Source organism: Zosterops lateralis (assembly GCF_965231275.1).
Source record: "Zosterops lateralis genome assembly, chromosome: 13".
NCBI classification, from domain to species: Eukaryota; Metazoa; Chordata; class Aves; order Passeriformes; family Zosteropidae; genus Zosterops; species Zosterops lateralis.
Genome location: NC_139773.1, coordinates 20,070,439 through 20,079,599, shown reverse-complemented (window position 1 = coordinate 20,079,599; position 9,161 = coordinate 20,070,439). Strand labels below are relative to the sequence as shown.

Below are 9,161 nucleotides of genomic sequence, written 5' to 3'. Positions count from 1 at the left end.
TCCTTTCCCCAGGTCCTCCGTGGCTCCAGCCACTCCAAAAGTGCTTCCAGAGCTGAGGAAACCAAAGGCACGTTGCACTTTCCAGCTGTGTCCGTGTTGTGCCCGTCAGACCCACGAGGGAAACCCCAATGTGAGTGAGGGGAGGTGGTTCTGCATCGAGCACAGCAAGGCTGACAGAGATTGCTTGGTAAACATATTAAATATTCATGTTTTCCTGGTGTTTGTCACTGAACTCTGCAGAGCAGTTCTGCCTCCTGCAAACCTTCCCTGGTGTGAAGCAGAGTTTTCATCTACAGGTTTTATTTCTGTCGTGTTTATCCCGAGGGGGATTTCCCTGTTCCTGTGTCGAGGTCTGGGTCAGTTGTGTCCCCAAAGCCACCCCCAGGCTCAGCCAGGTCAGTGTGGTCCTAACCCTGAGCTGGGCTTTGTGCAGCTGCTCACTGATTCCTGTTCTGTGTCCTTGTGGAGAGCACCACATCCCATTCCCAGAGTCCTGAATGATTCCCTGTGTGCCCTGCTGGGCTGTGGTGACCTGTTTTCATGGATTCTGTTCCACGTTGGAGCAGCACAGTCACACCTCCCACACCTTTGGTGGCAGCTCCTGTCCTGTCCTTTGCTTTCCCTGGCCTTGGTGTCCCTGGATTCACTCCATCTCACATTCCCCTTTGCTCCTGGATGCTGCAGCAGTTCTGGGTGTCCCCAGGCTGGATTGGGGACATCCCAAACCTCAGTGGGGTCACCTGGAGGCGTCACAGCGAGGACAAGGATCAGAGATTGGGAAGAGCCCTGGGATGTGGAGCCCAACCTCACCCTGAGTGACAAAACCCTGCAGAGCTTTGTCCCCTTCCCCAGCCCTGCCCTGGCCAACACTGAGCTCCAGGGCAGGACAGGAGGAGGAGGAGGAATTTCTGTTCTTGGTGCCTGCAGAAATGTCACTGTGCTGATGGGGCTGAATGCTGTAAAATACAATGGGAAGGGGAGGGGTTTCTGGTTCTTCTGCAACCGTTTCTGGTCTGCAGAAGCACAAAGATTTAATTAAATACTTACGCTCTGGATTGTGTTTTTTATGATTTTTAGCTGGTACCATCCTTCACTGAGCCTGTTTGCTGTAAGTCAAGGCATTGCTCCTGTCAGTTTCCAGCCTTGGAGTGGAGGAAGAGAAATCGTGTCTGTGTTTTACTGTCCAGGAAAAACTGAAATGTTCTGTGTGAATCCTTAGAATTCCAAATTCCATATTCCAATATTGACATATTCCAAATTACTGCACAATCCCTGGCAATTCTGTGATTATCCCCACGGCACCCTGAGCCTGTGAGACTGTGCAGACTTGCTGAGGATATAACCTGTGCCACTGTTGGATCTGTAGGTATTATTTATATTGTTATTATTATTATTATTATTATTACTAATACTGTTATTATTTATATTGTCTGGTCAATGGAGAAGAACAGGAAGAGGATGATAAATTTGGAACTCTCTATTTTTTTCTTTGTTTTTTTCCTGATTGTGATTCCTACAGGTGTGTACAGAGATCAATGATTTGTTACACGAAAAGACAATTCCAATCCCATTCCCCATCCCGTTCCCGCCCCTTTTTCCCGCCCCTTTTTCCCGCGCTCCCCTCAGGCCCCGCCCCCTGTGGGCGTGTCTGTGGGCGGGTCTGGCTCATTCCGCCGCCGTCCCGGCGTGCCCCGCGCGGCGCTGCCCGGCGGCCGCGGTGGGGGCAAGATGGCGGCGGAGGCGGCGGACTCGTGGGGTGGGTGCGGCGGGGCCGCGGGGCCCGGGGCCGGTCGGGGCTCCCCCCGCGCCGCTCCCCGCCGCTCACCCGCGCTCCTCTCCCCACAGACGCCGACAGCTTCGAGGTGGTGGAGCCGGTGGCGAAGCGGCTGGTGCCGGGGGTGGCCGGGGACCGCTGGGCCGGCGAGGATGAGGAGGACGACGTGAAGGTGCGGCCGGGGCGGGCCCCGCCGTGAGGCGGCTCCGGGGCCCGGTGTGGGGCGGCGGGGGCGGCCGGGCCGCTGCCATATGGCGGCCGAGCGCGGGGCTGGGCTGGGGGCCGGGCCGGGCGGGGTTTGGTGGCTCCGGGCCCGGCTCGGACACCCCGGGCCCCACAGCGGCTCCGGGCCCGGCTCGGGGCTCGGCAGGGCCGGCTCGGGCACCCCGGGCGGGGTTTGGCGGCTCCGGGCCCGGTCACCGTGACAAATCCAAACGCCGGGAGAAGCCGAACCGTCCCTGCCCGCGGCCGGTGCCGCTGCCCCGGGACTTGCAGGGCGGGGAGGGTCAGACAGACGCTCCTGAAGCTTCACCTCCTGCTCTCTGCGGGATCCACCTGCTGCTTTCCCGGCTTTGGGGCCTTTCCCCGGCGTTGTGCCGCCTTTGGGGCCTTTCCCCGGCGTTGTGCCCCTTTGGGGCGCTGGGCTGTGAGTCAGGACAGGCGTTAATGACGGCGGTGCTGAGCAGACACTTCTGTGCTTTGCCGTGGCGTCTTTTTCCAGCTGATTTTCCTGCTCCTGCACTCACCGGCGGGTGGGATTGGATTGTGCCGTGTTTGAGCGTTCTGTCCACACAGCACTGGGGATAAAACGTGTGTTCCTGGTGCCTCAAAGGCTGTTTGATCCTGCCCAGTGCCACAGAAACCTCTTTTTGCTCCAATTTCATGTGGATAATGCAAAGGAAATGCACAAGGAAAACACCAGATGGGTTCAAGGCCAGGCTGGATGGAGTTTGGAGGATTCTGGTGGTGTGAAAAGTGTCCCTGCCCTGCTCTGGAGGATCTTTGAGGTCTCTCCTGGCCCAAAACCATCCCGGGATTCTGTAGGTAGAATGAGGTGACTGAAAAAGACCTTTTTGTTTCCTCCAGCGCTGGGACATTGTAACTCTGGGTGAGGACTCAGGTTTGGAGGACACTGTTGCCAAAATCTCTCTGAAAAGCACCAGGAGTTTTTTCTTGGGGCTCAGGTGGAGTTCTCAATAACAGTATGGAAAAAGTTATTGATCTCCTGTTAAAAACGCTAAAATTATCAAATCTCTGTCACTCTGTGTGTAATTTTCCCTTTGATTTAAGTGGTGGCCCGAGCCCAGAGCTCAGGGTGAGGTTGGAGCACAGGACAAGGCCAGGAGGGGAGCCAGGTGTGTGTGAGGGGCACAGATGTGGCTGACAGACACCTGCAGCTCACACTGACTCTGACATTGCCTTCTCCTCCTGCTTTAGAAAGTAAAAAGCTTTCCTGCTGGATGGAATTGTGTCCAGGGTTGTTCTCTTGGAGACACCTGAGGGTTCTCTGGCTGTTTAATAAAGGGACAAACATTCCCCATGTGGAATCCCAGAATGGTTTGGGTTGGGAGGGACCTTAAAGCCCCTCCAGTGACATTCCCACTGCTCCAGCCCAGCCTTGGACATCCCAGGGATCCAGGGGCAGCCCCAGCTGCTCTGGGAATCCCATCCCAGCCCTCCCCACCCTCCCAGGGAACAATCCCTGCCCAAAATCCCATCCCTGTGCTCTGGCAGTGGGAAAACATTCTGCACCTTACACAGAGCAAAGATGCAGCTGCTTAACCATTTCCAAGGGATTATGGATTTAGTGCCAGAGCTGCATCCAGAGAGGATCCAGCAGGGAAAGGTGGTTTATTTTGGTTTATTTTGCTTTGGTTTGCTCTTCCTGCTGGATTCCCAAAGGCTCCTGCTCAGTGCCAGGGCCCAGCACAGGGAAATCCCCACGTGGGGAAGTGACTGGTCTGAAGGAGCAGCACAAAGTGTGTTCTGGCCGTGCCCCTGGAGGCTCCTCACACTTTGGAATGTGCTTTGTGTCTGTGTTTTGGGAGCCTTTTTACTAATGGACCTGCAGCCACTGTTGATTTGGGAAACGTCAACTTCCCGGGTTTAAAATTAGCACCTTTGGTAACAAAACTCCTGTCGGTGTCCCCCAGCACACGTTCCCCACAGGCTGGGCCTCCTGCCAAGGGATTTTCATCTCTTGACTCAGGGCTGGCACAGTCCCTGTCCCCTCCCAGCCTGGCTGAGGGCAGGGTGAGCCTGCTGTGCTCAGGACAGGAACAGTGTGGAGACTGGGGGGAATAAAGGTGTTCTCTGGGGAGAACTGTGTCACTGAGGCAGTTCCTCCAGGAGAGCTCCATGGGTTTGTAAACTCAGGATTTGGAATTCCCTGGCTTTATAAAACAGGCAAGGGAATTCCCTGGGTTTATAAACCAAACCAAACCTGGCAGGATTTGGAATTCTCTGGGTTTATAACCAGGCCTGACTGTCAGGATGGGGTCAGGGCACATCTCATGGTATGGAGTCCCCTCTCTGGAGTCTCCCAGTCCTCCCAGTGCCGTGGGTGGACCCCCACCCCAGGCTGCCCTTTCCTCTGCAGTTTGTACCTGACAGCCAGGCCAGGGGGCTGAGGCAGCTCCTCAGTGCTGAGTGGAGCTCTTTGAGCAGTGGGTGGAACAAACTTAATTAGATGTGAGCTAAAATAATGCTGCTCCAGAGTGGAGTCAGCCCTGTGGAATGTGCAGGGAAGCCGAGGCCCTGCAGGTGCCAATTATCCTGGTGAGCTGCTGGAGGACTCTGGTGTCTCCTTGCTGGGATCAGCACATCCTGCTGGGGCCTGGGGCTCTGCACCCCTGCCTGTGCTCCCAGGAGATCCCTGCAGGCACAGGAGAGCTTTTCCCAGCACAGGAGAGGCTCCTTGGGCTGCTGGGGGACAGCACAGAGCTGCTCTGGTGTGGTTTCACCCGGGCTGGGGGTTCCCATCCCTCAGTGCTGATCAGTGTCTCATCAGACCAGAAATGAGAATAAAGTCCTGTTTATGTGGGTGGTGTTGGACTCTTTGTGACCTGGCTGTTGTAATTATTGACACAAGCTGATAGTTTGACCAAAACCTGCCTTTTTCATGGTAACAAGTGGCCCCAACCAGCAGCTCCAAAACCCCCTGAGGTGCAGCTCCCGTGGCTCCCTCACTCTGCCACCAGAGTTTTTGTGGGCTCTGGAAGAGGTTACAGGGATCTGTAAAAGAATCTTTAATGTTTTGCAGGATAACTGGGATGATGAGGAGGAAGAGGAGGAGGTGAAGGAGACAGAGGTCAAACAAGGTGAGGTTTTCAGATAAGGCCTGGCTTTGTATCAGCCTGGGAACAGACACTGGGGGTGTGTGGGGATCAAACCTGAGCAGGGCTGGGTTTAACAGGAGCTGAGCTCTGTGGCTTCCAGTGTTTCTGTGGCTGTGGAGGGGAAAAATAATCCTCAGACTTCTGACACTTGTGTTTGTTGTTCACCTTCTCCAGAACCGAAAGTTTCGGAAAAAAAGAAAATAGCAGAAAAAATCAAAGAAAAAGAAAAGCTACAGAAGAAAAAGCAAGAGGAGCTTAAAAAAAGGGTAACTCCTAATTTCTTCTGGGTCACATAAAATTCAGAGGGCGGGTTTGATTTGTTTTTTTGGAGGTTGAGCAAGATCTGAAAAGTTTTTGATTCATCTGATAAACCAAACTTGGGTGATGGATGTGATCCTCTGTGGGGCTGGGAGCTTTAATTCCTGTATAATTTATCCAGTGATTGGATCAGTGTTATCCCAGTTCCTCCGTGTGCAGCACGTGCTGGAACAGGCACAGGAGTGGGAGTTTGGTGTTTCCTCCCATTCCTTGTGAAATGAACAATTTACTGAGGCTCCAGGGAACGGCTTCCAGGTTTTGGAGTCGAGGCAGCAGTGGGTGATTGAGAAGGGTCCTGTCTTTAGGGTGCCACCCTCTCCCTGTGTGATTTCCCTGCAGTTAGAGGCCCCAGAGGAACAGAAGGAGCTCACACCAGAAGAACAGTTGGCAGACAAACTACGGCTAAAGAAGTTACAAGAGGAGTCAGACCTGGAGCTGGCAAAGGAAACCTTCGGTGAGTTACAGCAGCAGGAAATAAACCCCTGAGAGACACGTGGGGCTCAGCAGAGCCATGGGCAGGGTTTGGCTCTCAGCACAAAGAGGTGGCAGAGATCCTGATGCACAGCAGCATTCCTCAAACATGGAAGAGTTTTTCCTTGATGGTGGGGAATGATTCAGCCCATTGCTCAGGGGAGGTTGTGCTCAGTGGGTTGTCACAGAGCACAGAGCCTGGGGAGTGTGCTCTGCAGAGAACCAGCTCAGTTCTGCACTCAGAAGGTTGAGGCAGGGATTGTTCATTTGAGGGAAAAAGGGGTTTCCTGGTGCAGGTTGTGCAGAGAACAGGAATAGCTGGGTGAAATTGCTGAGTTTGACTCAGCTTCAAAAATCGTTTGACAGAGACTTTGGACAAGGGTGTGGAGTGACAGGACACAGGGAATGGCTTTCCACTGGCAAAGGGCAGTGTTAGGTGGGATTTGGACAGGAATTGTTCTCTGTGAGGGTGGGCAGGCCCTGGCACAGGGTGCCCAGAGCAGCTGTGGCTGCCCCTGGATCCCTGGCAGTGCCCAAGGCCAGGCTGGATGGACTTGGAGCAGCCTGGGACAGTGGGAGGTGTCCCTGCCGTGACAGAGGGGCACTGGAGGGGCTTTAAGGTCCTTTCCAACCCAGACCACTCATGGATTCTGAGAAATTACTGAGTTTTGCAGCAAATTTCTTTCCTTCCTGCAAGGCCAGGGATGGGGGAGCAGAGCTCAGGGAGGTGGGAGCTCAGGACTCACAGCTCGTGTTCTCTGTGCCACCCCTGCCTGTCCCTGCAGGTGTAAATAGCACTTGTGGAATAGATGCCATGAATCCCTCTTCCAAAGACGACTTCACGGAATTTGGGAAGCTGCTCAAGGAGAAGATCACACAGTACGAGAAGTCCTTACACTACGCCGGCTTCTTGGAAGCCTTGCTGCGGGACATCTGCATTTCCTGTGAGTGCCCAGAGCCCCAAATCTGCTCCCAGAGAGCCCCAATTGTGCTCCCAGAGAGCCCCAACTGTGCTGCTGTCCTGCAGCTGCAGTGGAGCACATGCTGTGATAATATTTAGACAAGATCACTCTTGGCTTGTGTTAAACAGAGCACTGACCTGACTCCATCCCCACAGAAGATCCACTAAGGATCCTCTCCTCGTGCAAGAGTTGCTCTTTCTGCACTTTTGTTAGACACCAAGTGGGATTTTTTTATGCTGATCTAAACTCTGCATGTTGTTCTTGAAGCCATTTCTAAAATAATAAGGGCGAATTCTCTGAGGTGGATAATTCCAGTGCCTCGTTTGGAGGGGAACTATTACAAAATTGGGTTCATGTAATTCTGGAGCTGCAGATTAACTGTTCTGGAATTCAGCATGAAGTAATTGAAACTCCTTTTCCTAGTGCCCTGGTGGCTGGGGCAGTGGCTGGGCAGTTCCCTGTCCTGTTGTCCTTCAGTGAGGGGTAACTCAATCCCAGCTGGAGCTGGGTCCATCCACCATCCCAGCTGGCAGCTTCCATCTCAGAGGAATTCCAGAGCTCCAAACAGGAGGGACTCCCGTGCAGCCTCTTGCACCATTTATTGATAAACATAATAATTTATTGTTAATCCAGTGCTCCGTTTGAGACATTTTACTGTAGTTTATTGTCTCTGTATGTTACTGTTCAGATGTCTCAGTAAGAATCTTATGTTCAGTAACTTTATTTGCAAGTTTTACCTTCTACAAATGCTCAGGCTTTCCAAGGAACCAGCTGGAATCCTTGTTGGGATTGTAAGGACCAGAACCACCCACTCTGTGTTCTGCTGATTTAAATCAAGTAATTGCCCATAGTTACCCTAATGCTTATTTCTAGTTTTAGAGACACTGGATGTTATTTAACTGCCTTATAAGAACAACACTGATCAGGAATCTTTTTTTTTTTTTTTTTTTCCCTGATGCAGTGGAGGTGGATGATTTGAAAAAGATCACAAACACTCTGACAGTATTATGCAGTGAAAAACAAAAACAAGAGAAGGTAAGAGTGGGGCTGTCCCTCAGGGATCACACAGCCCCTGCTTTTATCAGTTACTTGTTGAGAGTCCAGGGGAAAGAGGATGAAAGGGAGAAGGGGGACAGGGCTGGGGACAGCTGGAGCTGTCACAGCTTTCCTGGGAAGGGAAAACGTCTGGGGTGGGAACCATGGGCAGTGCAGGGGCTGTGACTGCTCAGAGCCTGTCCAGATAACCATCCTCCTCCTCTTGGCACACAGAATAAAGCCAAAAAGAAGAAAAAAGGTGTTGTGCCTGGCGGGGGGCTGAAGGCGACGATGAAAGACGACCTGGCCGACTATGGCGGCTACGACGGCGAGTACGTACAAGACTTTGAAGACTTCATGTGACATTTATCTCCCTTCTGTTGTCTTTCTGTTGCCCATAATCCCTTAAACATGTAGCACAACCTTTCTTCCTCTAAATTCTGCCAAATGCTACAATCAGAATTGCAGTATCTGTGTGCTGGGGGCTGGAGGTGCCGGGTCCGGGCGGCAGCTCCGGGCGGGGGTGGAACAGAAAAAGGGCTGGAAATTGCAGTTAAAAACCCAAAATTCTGGTTAATAATGGGCACTGCCGCTGTTGATAGCAACAGCCACTAAATTGGGAAGGAATTGGAACAAGGTGAAGGATTATAAACCAGCACAGCTCCATGACATGGCCTTAACTGTCCCTGCTCCAGGGCCAGGGCTGAGCACGAGCAGTTTGCAGCAAGGGCAGGGTGTGCACGTAGAGTTCCAGTCGCTTTGTCTTGAGTTAGAGCTTGAGGATTTCAGTATTTTTGGGAAGGGAACTGCTAACTTCAGTGTGGAATACTGCACCTGGGAGCCTGTCCCCTGGGACAGCCACTGCTCCAGAGCCTGACACCTGAACAGCACCTGCTGGGGCAGAGCAAGGCAAGACCCATTTGTGTCTCGAGGATGAAGTTTAGTTCCATTCATTTAAATTTCTACTAATGCAGCTGTCTGGGTTGGGTGTTCTTTAACAGTTAATTAAGGGGTTAAGTGTAAAAGAAAAACAAAAAAACAAACAAACCACACGACTTCCTTGGGGCTCTCCTGGGTTGTGGTGGGTCTCTCACAACTCGGCCGTTTTCTTTCATTAAAAACCAAACTTGCTTAGCAAACTGCAGCAGTTCCTACAGTTGGGCAAATTGTTATGTTAACAATTACAACATCTGCAATGTTTTATAAAGCAACTAATTTAATAAAAATCACTATTGAGGACTTCAGCAGGCAGGCCTTGGAGCA

At 52.4% G+C, this 9,161-nt stretch overlaps 1 protein-coding gene across 1 annotated transcript; it reads left to right on the top strand.

The window, feature by feature from the left end:
* The first annotated feature begins 1,705 nt into the window (after window positions 1-1,705).
* Window positions 1,706-9,142, top strand: EIF3J (eukaryotic translation initiation factor 3 subunit J). Its single transcript, XM_083870837.1, has 8 exons — window positions 1,706-1,756; window positions 1,846-1,946; window positions 5,037-5,094; window positions 5,287-5,378; window positions 5,770-5,884; window positions 6,687-6,845; window positions 7,825-7,898; window positions 8,133-9,142. The coding sequence occupies exons 1-8, from the start codon at window positions 1,729-1,731 to the stop codon at window positions 8,259-8,261; spliced, it is 756 nt and encodes a 251-aa protein (XP_083726963.1). The 5' UTR covers window positions 1,706-1,728; the 3' UTR covers window positions 8,262-9,142.
* Window positions 9,143-9,161: the final 19 nt, after the last annotated feature.